This window comes from Euwallacea similis, chromosome 20 (genome assembly GCF_039881205.1).
Source record: "Euwallacea similis isolate ESF13 chromosome 20, ESF131.1, whole genome shotgun sequence".
NCBI classification, from domain to species: Eukaryota; Metazoa; Arthropoda; class Insecta; order Coleoptera; family Curculionidae; genus Euwallacea; species Euwallacea similis.
The window spans coordinates 2,506,293-2,523,257 of NC_089628.1; the positions used below are offsets into that span (position 1 = coordinate 2,506,293).

Here is a 16,965-nt window from a genome sequence, read left to right on the forward strand (position 1 = left end):
TTTCCATCGGGCAATAAAAACCGCCCGAATAAGTAAATAGCCATGTTCTAGAAACCGAAAGTGTTTGTTTGCCTGGATGCGGACGCGAACATTAAAACACATCAAGTCAAACATCATAACACCAAGATCCAAAGAAAGCCGCTCGCCGTAACCCACGGGGGGGTTTACGTTACCCAATTCAAAATAAAACATACATGTTTTATTGTCAAAGCTGGATTTGAGACCAAAATTATCCCGGGAAAATACACTTAGGTTGGTGCTGTAGCGCGTACCCATTGAAAGGATAAAATCCGATATACGTGATGACAGCAGACCTTCAAGCAGCCAGATTCTTATTAAAGTAATTCCTTTGTGGTGGGTAGAGTTAAAGAAAATAAATCGTTCTCGTTTTATGGAGGTTATTAAAGGATCTTCTTTGATTTCTGTTTGTAATGGCTTTCCCGACTTTTATTGCCTCCATATTTCCATCCATTTGTTAGATCGGAGCTTTACAACGACAAAAAAACTACAATGCTTTCTAAAAATAGTGTAATACAACTCTAATATCACCTATACAAATAATATGCAAATAATGAGAGGTCTCTTCCGTATGAATCAAATAAAGATTCCTCAGACTAAGGACATCACTTTAAAGGGCTGTGAAAAATGCTGAAAATCCACCGTACAAAGGAGGATTAAGAGAAATCCGTATATAAAGGAAATACCTTGTGCAAAGTGTCTGGAACACGCCCGGCTTAATAAAACATTCAAAGGGCCGGTTTTTAAAGGAGTTGAAATGAAGCTTATTATTTGTTTTTCGTATGAGACGATTTTAAATCGGTGAAAAACACTTTCTCAAGCGCAAACTCTCGAGAAACGTAAAAAATATAAGAAAATGACGGCTGGAGGCATAAGCACTGTTGCCGCTTTCAGCGTTGCGCCTAGTCACCAGAAACAAGTGATGACTAAGCATTCGTTTATTCAATTTTGGAAAATATAAGTGTGAAGTGCAGCGTTGCCGAACCTCTAATAATTTAGTCTAGTTTCGGTGCCGTTCGATAAGTAAAATCTCTTTAACAACAAAACAAATTACATTTTCATTAGGGCTAACTATCAGTTCCTGCACAAACCTCTAAAGGGCTGACGCCGTTCTCATGACTCTCATGACTCTTAATCAAGTTCTCTATGGTAAACAGACTAGAATTCTTTTGCTTTTTACTGGACTCTTCCGCGGCCGCTGCCTCCTTATCACACGCAGTTCTGGTGACCAGCGAAAGGGCCTCTTCCTGTCGAAAAACATCTCATTTAATTCTCCTTGTTCTGGGAAATTTTCCGGTCCAAAAAATTAAGCAACTTTGAGCCCCCGAAAAGCAAAAAACGGCTAATTAAAAAACTGGAAAAAGTTTTAACAACAGCAGTAGCAGCAGCGACGTAAATTTAGTGTGCGCTTTACTGCATCTAAAGTTGTTAAATTATTTTTAACAAGGGCCAGTTAAACGCGGCTCGTTTGTTTTTCAGTTTTTTGTGTTTTATGTCGACTACAAAAGGGCCTTGGTAAACGCTTTTTGTTTAGTTATGATCGAGTCGGCCGATTTCCGGTATTACAGCAGGCGCGTGTTTCCTAATTTGCAGTCTTTTGTTTGTTCCCACGGCGTTCGTTTGTTTCAAAACAAAAAAATAAAAAACTATCACTCACTTGAAATATGGAGGCCTCACACTCCCCCATCCTCTGCCTCCTAGTTTTTCTCCTTCTGTAATTCCCCTTTTCGAACATGTTGGCCGCCTTGGGATCCAGCATCCAATAGGAACCCTTGCCTCCCCCCTCCCCAGTCCCTGGCACCTTATCTCTTGGCACTTTAACGAAACAGTCGTTCAAACTCAGATTATGCCGAATCGAATTCTGCCAGCCCTGCTTGTTCTCCCGGTAATAGGGAAAGTTGTCCATGATAAATCTAACACATTATTGGGGAACTAAGCCATCGATGAGGGTGGTGCTGTTAAACGTAAACAAACCGAAGAAAGCGTGTCATAATTGATGTGTCATAATTTGTCATCACACGTAATGACCTGTCATCATAACTTACTCGCTTTCTTATGTTTGAACGTTGCCAATTCTACTCTCTAAGAACATACCGATATATTCCAGACAACGTAAGTCGTTGCTTGGGGCTGGAACTGATGGCCATAGCAATAAGGGCTATGTACGAGTAGGGGGGTTTCTCGGGGCGTGGTTGGGATATTTTCAGGGGCAGAGGGAAGAACAAGTGAGGGTAGTAAGGGTTGAGCAGTCTCTGCGCCAGGAAGCCGTGGTTTTGGGCGCTTTGGAGGCAGTCGGCTAGGTGGTCCAAGCAGTAGCAATTGGTGTCCAACAGAGCGGAGGGTGGTTGCATGTGGAACATGTTGCATTCTAAAAGCACAGAAGGGGAATTGCTTCAGTCTCGAAAGTCAGGGTTGTTGAAAAAACGCAATTTGCTAAACGTGGGCTGAAAACAATGTGGACCTGGCTCTGAAATTTAGTTACGTCCCTGTTCCCGTCAAATTTTTCTAGTCCAAACATTTTTTGAGTTGAAAATATCAAAATTCAGTGCCGTATCAGGCTGGATTCTAGGGCAGCAAAACTTGGAAAAATTGATTACAAAAAGATAATTGTAGTTATTCCTGAACACCAGCGACACCATCTCTGTTCAGGCCCGTACTCGGCCACTTTCCAAGTGAACCCAAAAATTTAGAACACCAGGACTGTACCATAAATAACGATGCTAAACAAGATTACACCACTCACCAACTTTTCACACGCTGACAATAACCAAAAAAGCACTTGTCTCACGCCAAAAAGACAGGTTTACGCGCACCTTTCACGTTTTACTTTCCGCACGACTACCGGAACTGTCGATTACTCGGAAACCTCTGGACCACTAAAGTCGTTCCAGCGGGTCCAGAGTTCTCCCTCCTCGGCCAGTGACGTTAAGCCATCTTTAATTAAAGCGCCTTAAGGCGGGGCCAATTGCAGGAACGACTTTCCATTGGTTAAGTGTTGAAATAATAATGTTTTGTGTTTATTTTCCAGATTTTTGTACACACTGGATTTGTTTTTTGAGAAATGTTTGTCATGTTGAAATATTTAAGGAAGAAAAACGCGCCGCTCTTTTGTTTTCATTTAAGGGCTGGAGCAGCGATTTTCTCACCATCTAGAATTTAGCTTATTTGGAAGATTCTCTGTTCTAATGTGTTATACAACAACAACAACAGACCATTTAATTCGAATAAATTCCAGTAAGCATCATCCTCCGAGGCGCACTTTTCCCAAGTTTCGAATCGCGGAAAACGGACAGGGCATTTAAAAAGGGATTTTCCGAGGGTTCCGAAGCAATTATCGTTCGATTGCTAATAATACCTGGCTCCCGGATTGCGGAGAAAAATGCCCTCCATTTTCTCGGTTTTAATAGACAAAGAGAATTGCCAGGTTGGAAATTGCGAACCTATCGATCGGGGCTCGTAATTGTTCAACTAAATCCCCCGATTCAAGGTTTTCGAGTTGGCCCTTTACCTTTCGAGTACCACGTTTAGATTACATCAAAAACACGGGAAGTCCTATATGTTTTCGTGGCCCAATCCCCTTTAGAAAGTCGTCTTCAACGACGTGAAAGCCCGTTTGAAAAGGAAACTGAATACATCCGAGTGTTATCCTCTTCCCACGGACAGGAAAAATAACGGATTACGAGATTAGTGATCCCCCCCCGCAAAAATCCTCCTGTTGAATAGAGCGGCAATTATACGAGGAGAGGTCCCAGGGGGCAATCAGAGGCTTCGCCTTTGGAAAAGTTGCTCCGGAGAGTTTCCAGGAGGGGATTTTCGGCTTAGGGCATACTCGATGGCAACAGGTTATAACAAGTCATTGGGAATACTCTCTCTCTGATACACACACACATACACACTTGAAAAGTCCGCTCAATGAGTTGAGTGTAGACTGGATTTTTGCGCAGCAAATGAGGCCCTAAGAAACTGCGTTCTTGCAAACATCGGCCTGGTACGGCTCTCATTTTACTCATTTCAAAGTTAAAATTTCAGGATTTTAAAAAGAGATTTAGAGCTTGTCAAACACGTTTAAAAAAGTGGCGGAACTAGCTGCCAGGGACGGCTTCAATATTTTTTATAAATAAGAGAAATAAAAAAAATGTGCCCCTTTAGAAATCATCCTAGTGCGACACTGGTGTTACATTTTTAAAATTATGAAATTTCAAGATTTTTTAAAGGGATTTCGAGCTCGGAACATACATTCAAATAAGTGACGTAACTAGTTGTCAGGGCCGGCAACAAATTTTCATTTTTTGCGGATTTGCAACAAAACGTAGCACTTTCGAATTCGTCTCGGTACTGCCCTGATTTTTCATATTTGAATATGCTACGTGCTCCACATGAAAAAAACTGCATCTAAAGCATATTGTGATTTGACTGCAAAGCGCACTGGCACAAAATTAATAAAAGAATGCCTTGCTGCGCTCTCTAACTAATAATTCCAAAGCGCAATAAAAGTCTCATCAAATTGGGCCGTAAAAGAGCAGTTTTCAATATACCGGTGTGCGTTTTTCGCTTCTTATAAGCTGTAATATATGAATACAAAATAAGGCCAAATTCCCAACTTTGAACTTTGCCGTAAAAGAAACCACCACCACGCTAAGGAAGCCGCTTACAATGTACATATTTGAATCCAATATTCACTCCTTTATTCTATTGAAAAACTCATAAATAAGGCGAATTCCCTTAGCTGTGCAAAGGTAATATTATGGCTCAATTCAAGTTCGGTGCAGTTAAAAATATTTCGCAGAAATACACATTAAAAACGTACAAATAATCAGTTTTTCGAGGTTAAGGTGGATCGCTCTACTACCCACTGCAAATGCCCTGTTGCCGTTCCTGCCTTATGGCTTGCAAGTAGCTCTACCTTGATGATTTTTCCGAACAGTTCCATTAGGACAACATTTTACTTTCCAGATTTAATTTCCAAGTTAATAACACACGACTTAATTTCCCCAAACCCTTATTTAACCTTCGGTTAACAGGGAGGATATTTTTCATATACTCTCGGACTTCAGTGAACCGACCGCACGGGCCACTTTGATAAATTAAAAGAGATAAGCCGGGCCGGACTTCATTAAGTCTCTTCTAGAACGACCGAAGATGGATTTTTAACCGGGCGTTTAATTAAAATAGCGCTATATCATTCTCTATCTGGGAAATCGTGTTAATCTCGGACACGCCCTTTGTTGACCGGCGAATTGTAAACGATTTTATTAAGTGCAGGGGCGTGGCGGTAATAAAAAAAATTGAATAAGCGGGCACCTACTTAACTAATTTGTGGTGGAGTAGCCCTGAAACGTCCCACAATTGAACTTCACGTCGGGAATCCTATACAAGGACCCAGACAAAATGGCTGCCCTGGTTCACGGTGACGTAATAAACGACCTTCTGAATAACTCATGTTCATTTTCAGCGAAACAAAAAAACTTTAAAAAACCAAAGTAGGAAATTAATGGGTGTCAGAACCGTCATATCAAACACATGAGGGCTTCTGGCTAAAATTAAAAAAATAGCGTCAATGCGAAAAATGAATTTTACGAACTTTTAAAACAGAACATTGTCAAAATGGCTGCCGCGGTTCTTGGTGACGTAGCAAATGACCTCATGGGTGACTGATGCCCAAAAACGTCAAACGATTATATTGACAGATTTTTTAAATCTGCATGTGTTTAGCTGGCTCACGCCTTAAATTTCTCATCAAGGACTCCCCAGAGTGTTTCATTCAAAAAACGGAATTTTCGCGGGGACAATATCAGCCCCGAAGGGAGTTTGTAACGCTTTCATTAAACCGGGAAAGTGGCCCATATAACCGGGGATAAAGCAAGTTTAGTTCCTTACATCATATCATCTACACAGAGCCCCAGATAATGTTTACGATCCATTTGGAGCCACTAAAACCGACGCTTTATTTCCCCGATAAGGACGGGGGGGGCGACGCCCAACCGGGGGGTGGGTTCTAGAGCCATTTCGGGGGTTTTATTCTTTCCTGCAGTTGCGATAGTTCGGGGATGCAGCAACAGGGTGAGAAGTGACACTGGCGGAATTATTCGTTGAGTTATTGCCGAATAGGAGGATCGAGGGGGATATTCACTAATGTTTTAATTAGAAAAAAGCGGGATGTCGTCCCCGTTTTTTTAGGCAATATTCTGACAGAGATGGCTGTCAAAGCGTGACGCCCACATTCAAAAAACAAAAGCTGGCGCAACGTTGCCACTTTATGGTATTAGTAAATCTCGCCCGAAACGCGGTTGGAATTGAGGGGCAAGTGGCACAGGCACTGCCAGTCGCCTCTTCTGGATAAATTAGCTGCAAATGATCTATCTTCAAGAATAAGGAAGTTTTAACTGAGCGACGGCTATGTCAAAACTAAATGACAGCTATGTCAAAACTAAGTGACAGCTACGTCAGAACTGTCGCTTTTCCAGGAAAAACTTGCTGAAAATGAGCACATAATATCGTACGCGTTCTGAACTGATGAGTCGTCAAACTCTTGTGGAAAAATTCATTTTCTGCCAAGATAAAACGAGACACAAAGAACGTTATTTCTGAATGAAACGGTCTCCAACAAAGCCCTATTCACCATGACTTAAAAACTGACATTAACGCATCTCATTAAAGTCGCTTCGCAACATGTGCGCCGATTATTGCTTTGTAAACAGCTTTACGCACTTTCGTAACAACTTTTATCGACGGCCGTTTCCTATGACTTTAATTTGTTGACAAATTAAAATCCTCACTGTAAACCTGACTTTAGTCCGAACCGGCGATAAAAACTAAACATTCAACGTTACCGGCGAATCTGACCAAAATGGCGCCCGAGGACGCCATTCCTGATCTATTTCGAGGGATTAGTTTATCTTCGGGTTTTGATATCGATGGGGGAAATTTGGGGTAATTGGCCACACTCTCGAAGATTGTCTTTTGTTTGTTGTGAAAGTCGCTATTGGCGTCTTAAACGTATCGGAAATTAAAAATCAGGCCGAGGAAATCGAGATGGCGGCCAAGGATGGGAACGTAATTTAATCCGTGGCAGGTCATCTGACTAATGGCCGTGTCGATAATGGGCAGCCCCGATAGTCGATACCGGCCTGAAAAAGACCTTGATTTATGGTCGATCCGACGTGCATTTGGCATTTCGAGAGATAGCAGGAAATGGGCCAGTTGTTTATTACCTTTCTTTTGTTTGAAACTGATTTACACTGTAATCGATAAGCCCCGTTTGATGGAAAACTTGTTTGAATGTCAACTGCAGCGTTTGGAAATGATCGAAATATTGAGAAATAGCGTAAGCGCCCAGAGCTTGAATGTAGGGTTGCAGCCGAAAAGCATGGAGAGGTTGTCGTGACCCCGGGAATTCTGCAAATGCGCATGCACGCACACATGCGTCAATTCCTCAGCAGGAGCACGATCTGTTGCCTGTCAAATATAGACATAAGGAAGGGTCGCCCCGTTTTTGATAGGGGCTCCCATGCTGTATTCCACGGCTAAAAAAGGGACTTTTTGAGCTAACCTTCCCTTCGCCCCCCTGTTATTTCATTGTTCGATAACTAAGAGATATAAGTGCAGGAGTGGAGTACAGTGCAGTCCCGTGAAAAGTAGAGTTTTAGCGCCCTGAACGAACCGAAAGCATTTTTTGCCGTTTCTACGGAAACCATCGTTCTGTGACATATAGTTTTGATAAAGGAGAACGCGTCGGAGAAAAAAGTCGATAGATAGCGACGGTACGTCCCTGCTGTGGAAGTATGCGACGGACGTAAACAGGGAAACTTCGAAGCCAAACAAGAAATTACATCTGATTCTGAATCAGCGAATCGAGAGGAAAGATGGCATTGTTAGAGACAGTTCGTCTCGTTGTTTGTTGCTGCACGTTTTGCGGGTTTGACGTGCCAGCAGGGGCGGGGGCCGGAGCCAAGAGGCAAAACTCTGCGTTTTCACGCATTCCTCCGATGCCCCTAATTTGAATTTCTCCAGGGATAATTTGTCATAACCCCATATTTACCCGAAATACATAATAAACATCACACCGAGCGACTTTGTAGCTGACACTCGTGATACGAGATACGTTGTTGCTTCTTGGGCCGTGCGAAAAAACCGCTTTTCGCACACACGTCTCTCGGCAATTAGTGTCGCTCGTGTGTATGGAAATTCGGGACACACGCCCGACGGTAAACAAGCTGACAGATTGTGAAATATGATCCTTAAAGTGTGCCGTTTTGACCTTTGCAGGTTCTGATGGTTCGTAGCTATGCCGACGCGAAACCGGGAAATTTATGTTCGAGTTAGTTAGTGCCAGTGGGAGCATAAATGAACGCACACAAAAGAGGATCACACACGAAGACGTTTCCGGGAAAATGAAACTGCCTCCGAAGTGTAATAATAAATTTCGAAGCGTGAAATTATCGCGTATAAATGTTTTGTCACAATATTCGTATTTTGTGGACCACACACACATAATGTGAGTTTCATTTACCGCTTCGTGACAGGTAAATGCGGTTTCGGCTGTCTGAAATAACGCGACGTTTTGCTCACATATTGAGTCGACTCACATGAGTCATTGTGCGGGCTCAATCCAATCCGGAACGAGTGCCAAAGACACGATATTTGCTTTATAAAGAACGTAATAATTAAATCCTTTTCGCACTAATGAAAGCCCGCATGCAACCCCCGGGAGGAACGAAATCAATTACCGACCTTGGCACGCAAAATGAAGACTACTCCCAGCTGGGAAATCCATCTGTTTCCTCTCCAGAAATTAATAATCATCTTTCGACTTTTGACGGACAGTTCCCGTTCCGGCCCTTCCCCCCACGCTAAACATCGTCCGACTCATTAATTCGCCGCTTTAACCGGAATTAATCCACGTGTTAAACACCCTGTGTATTACCGCCCAGAAAAAAAAGCATTAGCAGCGTTATCAATCAAATCAAAGGCTCATTGAAGTGACATTCATCTGTTTTTTCAGCGGCGTTTTCATTCAACAAACGCGCATCGTGCCGCCAATTTGATGGCCTTTTTAATGTTTTTTTAGTACTTCGACTGTTTTGCTAAGGCCGCGTTTACTGCGTTCGGATGCGGATAAATAAACGCGAAACAATCGCACGCCTGTTCGGACCAATCCAGGGGCAACACGTGTGCTCGGGAAAATAAAAGAAACGCGGCCTGGAAAAGTTTGGACTTCCACGGTGACGTCACGTGAGTGACATACGCTAAAGGCCGTGTGTCGTCGACAGGCGTGATTTCCTTTCGGCGAAAGAAAAATGCGTCATTTAGCGGGAGCCGGGGATGTAACCCCGGTAAAAACCGCGCTCTGTTTTAGAGTGGCGTCATCTATCATCGACTGTCGGGATTTGCTCCCCCGAAGTGACAGAAGTGGCGCTTTTTCGCCGGCGTCCCCCCAAAAAAAACTACCGAGCAAATGATGATGGCGTTCGTAATGGCTTCGTGTTGTTTCGTTTATATTTCTCCCCGTGACAAGTGACAGCGGCTAATTAAGACCTCGTCCATGGTTAGAAACAAATTGCGCAACTTAACAACTGACAGTGTAATAACATATATTAATTTGCACACAAAGCTGTTCTTTTAATCGGGGAATGCGGACAACAAAAAGATTTACAATATTTGACAAATGACGTTGGCTTATTGAGATATGACAACCTCTATGCAAACCCTCTGACAAGTGACAGTTTAACTCTTAGGCTCACCGTAAGTCCATGAGCTGAGTTTAAGCGTGGCTTAAATCGACACTTCTCCGTTCAAAACTACCGATTTAAGCTGCGCTGACTCGACAATTGAGCCTCATTATCCATAATCACAACATTTTCCAATGCCATTCCTATGCAGTGCGTGGTCTAATTGCCATAATTATTATTGCCCGTTTACTAGAGAGTTGTCGCCTTAAGTCGAAATAACGCACGCTCCAAATTTGACCATCACCGAAATTCCCTCAAATTGACAGATGGGAAAAACGCAAATTCAATTTTACGTTTAAGGTTACGATTAGGTACTCGACTGTCGTTTTAGTTCCCGGTCACACCGCGGAATGTCGTCATCGCGTATGCGACGCCAGTTCCCTATCCAGAAAGGCCGTAAATTGCCTAAGCCCCAAACCGTTTTGTTGTTATGTTAATGCCAAGTTCATTCAATAATATTTATTTTATTGCAACTTCTAAACAATGGGAACGTGCCTAGAATTGCGGATTTCATTACTGGAAATGGGAATGAACTCAACTATCATCAGTGCGAAATTTGCTTTAGTTAAATTAGCTATTAGAGAGGCATAATGGTGTCTATCAGAAAACAGTCATAACATGCGAATAACGTTAACGAAAACCGACAAGTCATTAAGATGTTAACTCCGTCAAGAAGAAGAGACGTTGGTGTAAACCAGCTTAAGGAAGATCGCGAAGTGTTAACTCGTCCATTGTGACGATTTGTTTGACGTGATCGTTAAGGTAACACTGAAGACGTTTACGTTACGACGTTACCAGAGTTAACATAAACCGCTTCTAGGGAAATTTCTGCGCGTTAACACTTCCGAAAGAATTTTGATGAGCGGATAAGTTATTATTCGGAATTTCTAGTGGTTATAATTGAATCGTTTTCAGCAGTCTAACTTGAAGAAACCTGCAAACTTTCCAAGCGACGCCTTTGTTTGTGTGTGTAAAATATCATCGAGAACTCGCAAAGTGAAAAGATTTTTCATCAGACGTATTTGGAAGTTTGAGCAATCCGATTAGCCAAATAAATTGCTCGGCTGCGAACTTCCAAAGTGGAGTTCGGATGTGCGGCAGGTAAGTAGTGCTTTTGCCGTGAAATATTTATTCACGGGAGTTTTCTCGAAACTCCACGTTAAATTACTGCCAAGAAATAACAAAAATTCGAAAACTTGTGAATCTATGAAATTGCGAAAATTTCGGAATGAAAAGAAACTTTTCCCGTCGCGAAGGAGCCGCTTCGCGGCCAATACCACAAATTAAAAAAAAGAGGAACTAATGGCGACCGGCTCGATAAAACAGGTCCCTGGCCGAATTAACGATGGCGATGCCGGGCGAAAATTTATTCTCCATACACCGAGGGCGGTTTTAATCCCCGCTTCCCGTTAAAACTTTATTAATGGCCGGTTTTTGCTGGTTTAATTGGCCGGAGGATTTCGTGTATGACGTGTAATCACCGGCGAAATCACTTTCCCTTGTTGGTCCTGCAAAGTCAGATTTGCAGGGTAGCCCCTAAACAAAAGCGTATCGGGTTTGTCAATGTCACTTGTTCGCCTGTAAGCTGTCAAACTTCACGATTTGCACCGAAATGATCCACCAGTTGGATCACCGGAAGCTCCAGGACAAAAGCACGTGGGGTTTGCCAGTGTCGCTTGTCCTTCATTCAACTTACACAATTTGCTCAGAATCGGTCCGCAAACTGAGGTGCAAAATAGGTTTTTTGTGACGAATTCAGGCAATCAAAGAGTGCGCCTCGAGCACGGCAATATGGCCGGCAAATGCCATAATAGCATAATCGCACATTTAAATTGATTTTGAAGGAGTTAACATTTTCCAACCCCGTCGGTTAATAACGCTATTCGCTTATTAAGAGCCTTTTCTCACGTGATTCTCTATGTGTGTGTGATTGTCTGATAATCTCTATTTGTATCTGTATGTGATTCTCCATGACTGCTATAGTGAGGCTTGACATGATCATGCCATGCCTCACTACACCGTAAACCTAATCGATTTACGTTAACGTTATTCGTTAAATAAGAGCATGTTCTCACGTGATCCTCTATCTGTGTGCGGTTCTCTATCATCGGTATAGTGATGCGTGACATGATTATGTCATGCCTCACTATATAGGCTAACTTAAGCAAATCAAATTTCGCACTGATGATGATAGATGAGCTCACTACCGTTCCCAGTAATGAAATCCGCAATTTCGGATACGTTCCCATTGTTTAGAAGTTGCAATAAAATAAATATTATCGAATGAACTTGGCATTAACATAACAACAAAACGGTTTGGGGCTTAGGCAATTTACGGCTTTCCTGGATAGGGAACTGGCGTCGCATATACGATGACGACACTTTAAGCTGTTGCCGGAAACTCAAGCAAAAATCGAACAATCAAAACCTGGAATATAAAATTTAGTGCTTTGCGTTTTGAAGACAAATGGGAAGAATATCGACAAAAATAATGGTGTTCGTGGAAATGGAGCCTGAAACTGCTGGCGATCGACCTCCGCAAATGCTCCAAGCAGAGTGACTGCGCATGCGTCTGATTTGACTAGTGGACGTCAGGAAATCGGCCATTTTGAAACAGCATGTGGTGCGCAGGAGGAATGCGCCGCTACACTGTTGAAGTCTTTCGAAAGGATTCCATAGCTAATTGGCGGCCCATCCGCCAATTTGTGCCGATTTTGGCGACGATTCAATTTGGGGAATACTGCTTGGACGCTATTTTAACTCAAAGCAGCAACTCCCTAACAAATTGGCAATAATAATTATTAAAATTAAACCACACATTCTAATCGTTGTACGAATGGCGACGGAAAAGGCCGTGATTATGGAAAATGAGGCTCAATTGTTGGCCAATATTTGCTCTATATTTGGGCGTTACGTTTCGAGCAATTTCGTATGTTTCCGTTAGGTTCCATTAAAATTTGACATTGGAAATTATTATTATATTCGAGAGCACACACGCGAAACGGCGGAATACAAAAATTCGATTTATTGTAAATGGGGCATATCCGTTGTTCGGGGATTTTATGGCAAAAGCAATTTAAATGTTTTTATATATTTTCCAAAAGGAAAACGAGGAATTTTTTACGTGAGCCTGGCGGGTCTGCTCGTAAATTTTCTTTTTATGCGGTTCGAAGGGCCGCAAACAAACCAATGCCCTTTAAACGGTCGTTAGGGCTATTTACGATATGTGTATATAGTGACATAAATTTTTTATTTTCCAATAAATAAAGAGATTTACTTTCTCGTGGTCATACACATTTGGTTGATTTACGACCCTTGATGTGGATAAATTCCCCAGTAATGCATTTCAGCTGAATGAGAAAGGTGCGCCTCTGTCCTAACTATTGCGAATTACATCTTATACAGGGTGTCCCAACCTGTTGTGTTAAGACCGGCTATTTTAAAAATTAAAAAAAAAACGCAGTGTTTATTTGAAAAGTTCAAAGGTTTTCATTGCAATAAAGAGTAAAGGCATGGAGGTCGCTGATGGGACACAATGTCCGATAAATAGCCCCCTCGGAACTGATGGCACTCGTTGATTCTTTTGATGAAATTTTCGATGACGTTTTAGCAGAGGGACGGTTCAATTTCATCAAAAGCGTATCGAATCTTGATTTTCAGTTCAGGAATTGTTCTTGGGTCATTGGCAGACACCTCTCCGTTCAAAAAATACCCAAGAAAAAAGTCCAATGGCGTCAAATCGGATAATCGTGAGGGCCACAATACATCGCCGCGGCGCGAGGTAACTCTCCCTTGAAATTTAATCTTCAACAATTCTATTGTTTGTTGTGTGGCCGTCCTGTTGAAATCACATATCTGTGAATCTAATCACTCTACCAATCCAAAATGCGTACCAAACAGTGACTCGTGGAGAATGTATGGGTCCTTAAACGATTTCTCTTGGATTGTTAGCCTCCAAATGCGACAATTTTGTTGGTTGACATAACCATCAAGTTGGAAATTTGCCCCATCACGAAAGACGATTTTCTTTGAAAAACCACCATTCACTTGTTTCTGCTCTAATATCCATTTTGTAACCGTTCGGCGCTATACATGGTCTGCTGGCTTTAAATGTTGTGTCAACTGAATCTCGTAAGCAGATCTTTAGCCAAAATGTGCTGTAAACTGCTTCGCGAAGCTCCCAATTGTTGGGAACGATGGCAAATCGAAATGGAAGGATTCTGGTCGACACTCTCACTAACTACTGCGATGTTTTCATACGACCGAGCTGGACGATCACGGACAGGTCTCTTGGTTTTGTCCTGACCCAATCGCTTTAAATTTCTCTATTAATTGCACCACTGTGCTGCGAGAGGCTGCGTGGAAAAAAATGAAATTTTGGAAAAACGCTTCCTCTTCCACAACTTGGCAGCGTCATTGAAATCCGACGTTTTGATTTTCGGCACCCATCGTCGACCTTATTTTTTCTTACGGGCAACATCTTGGATTTCTACACTTTCTTAAAAAAACCTCACCGCCAGTGAAAACGGAATACGTTTTGCTTCTTTCGTTCGGGAACTTTTCCGAAAGTTCGACGCAAATTTTTCCAATTTTCCCTCAGCAAATCCCCACTGGAACGTCGAGAAGTCTTCAACTAGCTGGTACGATAACCCCACATTAAAACCATCCCCTAAGGGTCTCTCTCGGGGGTGCATTCAACAAGCGCTTTCGTGTCGACATTGGAATCTCGCGTGATTTTTAAAATGAACACGTAAAAATGCGCGCCCTTTGTACCAACCACCTGTACACCTGCTTACGATAAGGCCTCCGTGTAGGCCTCCGTGTGTATTTAATGATCGAGGGCTGATTTTATGACTGTCGGGGGAGCGAAATTTGTAAATGTCGGAGGTTTATTTGCATGAGGGTTTATTAGGATTAGCGGAATTGCTCGGCTTAGTCAAGCCATAAGTTGAAATTTTTGAGAGTTAATGAGCCTCCAATGCACACTTTTAAATGAGGGTTTTCGTTCCTGATCGCGGCCTTGGAACGTGTGAGCCTTCAGCGATTTTTAGCGAAATTTCAGTTCCGTGGGGCTCCATAGACGGTGGTTTTATTGTGAATTTCGAGCCTGAAGCACGTTTCCTTCCTCCATCCTTTCCAGGAGTAACGAAATAAGTTTTCAGCGTTTTGTGTTGTTGGCCAAAGTGCCAGCGTAAAAATAAAACTCGTGAAGTGTGCCCTGAAACGTTTTAGCGTTGCAACAAGTAAAATGCCAACTTAGGAAGGGTATAATATTGATCTAACGGACATGGACGGCGGGAACTCTTTTCCCAAAAATATCCTTTGATGTAAATCGCTGTCATTTGCCCAGCACTGCGAGCCCCTGGATGGTGGCCCGAAAAAGCGGATTTCCCAGTTTCAAGTCACCCAGGGCTCATGCCCCCCACCGGGAATTTAAATCCGCCAGGCCGACTGCGCCCCTGTACTTTGGGGGCGCAAAAACGAGCAAACAACCCTGGTGGCGAGGCAAAATGAGCGATTTTATTCGAGTCAGCTTTCCGTACTCTCGGAATCAGCTCTAAACGCCGACCCATTGCATATCTGCAAGAAAAACTGCCGCGCCAGCAATGATGAATTTCAATCCGGATCGCTAAATTACGGCGAAAGATATGCGAATATAAAAATATGCGAATACAAGAACATACCTGATGGTGGGAATCGGTGTTCCGGTCACGTATGCGTGACGTGCGTGTCCAAACATGACCCGTTAAGATTCGAGCTGAAATTCGCAGAGACAGCCACCCGAAGGGTCTGATAAAGCCCCGCGGGGCCCCCGAGGAGCTTCTAACGAGCTAACGGAATCGCTCTTGCTTGCGTGTTCTTGGTAATGCGATTTAGCCGAAGCCAGAACAAAATCTTACGGCACTGTTGTTTGTTCTATTGACGCTGCTAGGCAAGAATTGTTCAAAATGGAAATTTCTAGTGTTTGTTTGAAATTACGCGGTTTTGGTGCTTCTGTGGAGCGCACTTTCGCTTTCCGTATCCGCGGGAAATAAGATTTTCGTACGGAAAATACTGAGGACCCGAGAACATGTCTGACAAAATGGCGGCTACTCGGCGAAACGTCAAATCTAACCGCTGTTGCTAGATTGTGAGGGGCGTAAGGGAGCCGCGAGGCATGTCAAATGCCGAAGGAAATTTTCAACAAGAGTTTTAAAATAAACGCAATGCGTGTGTAATAACAATAAGTTTTAAGTGATCAATAGCAATTTAGTTGGGTTTGCAGCGGCGAATTTGGAGCTCTCAGGAGCAGTTTTCAGCGATCAACTTAGGTGATTGAACGACACTTGGCATCAGCGCAGTTTTGAAACATTCTTTTCCAAAACACGCGGTTTTTTGGCCATCTTTGGGACGGAGCCAAAATCCGTCACGTGATTGAATTACGTAATGAGCTTTCTACAACCCGAAGGGGTGTCTTGCTCCATTTCGCCAGCTCGAGTCGGTTAATATTCCTAGTTCTTGAAGGTCATAAATCTGCCGTGATCTACCTCTTAATGCGTCTAATCTACGCCAGTGTTACCCAACAAATTGAGAGAAAAATTGGAATAATTGTACGCCACTATTAGGCGATTACTCACGCAAAAGTCCATTGGCGTGACGATACTAGCTCGCTAGTCAAAATGCCTCAATACTTATTATCCTCGAAGAGCGGTGAAAAGGCAATTTGAAGTGCTTTTCTGTACGTATCATCGACACCGCTGTTTCCATTCCATTAATTTTACGTTATAATTAAATCAGCAACGTCTGACAATATGTGGAAATTCCATGACCCGCCCATGGTTGAAAACAGTAAACCTTCTAATTCCCCGCTGCTTATTTGTTTTTTTTTTACGCGCCACTGACACCTGTCATTATATTATTGAATTGTCTTCTTGCCTCATCTGACATAACCGCATTACGTGACCGGTATTTTTATTGTACTGCGAATTATCCTTGCAGATGCACCAATTAGCAGAGAACAAATTCAAATTTAATTAAACGGTAGAAAAACTCTACCTACGAGTGCCGCGGATTTGTGTCAACTTCATTAAAGAAATAACGAGAGACTTTTGCAATTAAAATTAAACATAAAGCGGGCTCTAGAGGGCGCCACCGCTGTTTCGATTCGAGTTACTTCATTACGCGATTTGTTTCCCGAATTAACTGAGCAGTGCGGTGGGTGAGGTTTTTATTAATTTGC

The 16,965-nt window shown here is 42.6% G+C and overlaps 1 protein-coding gene across 2 annotated transcripts; it reads right to left on the reverse strand.

Annotated features, from left to right (window-relative positions):
• Positions 1-209: 209 nt before the first annotated feature.
• LOC136415438 (forkhead box protein C1-A-like) lies at positions 210-15,541 on the reverse strand. 2 transcript variants are annotated; one of them, XM_066400009.1, is made up of 4 exons: positions 15,431-15,541; positions 2,113-2,386; positions 1,676-1,931; positions 210-1,265 (listed from the first exon to the last, which is right to left on the reverse strand). In XM_066400009.1, the coding sequence occupies exons 2-4, from the start codon at positions 2,376-2,378 to the stop codon at positions 1,086-1,088; spliced, it is 702 nt and encodes a 233-aa protein (XP_066256106.1). In that variant the 5' UTR covers positions 2,379-2,386; positions 15,431-15,541; the 3' UTR covers positions 210-1,085. The 2 variants fall into 2 exon arrangements, with proteins under 2 accessions (XP_066256106.1, XP_066256105.1); XM_066400008.1 differs by lacking the exon at positions 15,431-15,541 and adding an exon at positions 2,762-3,005 and having other exon boundaries at positions 211-1,265.
• Between the last annotated feature and the right edge of the window lie 1,424 nt (positions 15,542-16,965).

Excerpts from the sequence above, each read along its gene's own strand:
- LOC136415438 (XM_066400009.1), bottom strand. The coding sequence starts at position 2,378 with ATGTTCCACATGCAACCACCCTCCGCTCTGTTGGACACCAATTGCTAC. Across the intron at positions 1,932-2,112 it reads ACGTTGTCTGGAATATATCG|ATTTATCATGGACAACTTTC; the intron begins GTATGTTCTTAG and ends ATAATGTGTTAG. Across the intron at positions 1,266-1,675 it reads GTGAGGCCTCCATATTTCAA|GAAGAGGCCCTTTCGCTGGT; the intron begins GTGAGTGATAGT and ends GTTTTTCGACAG.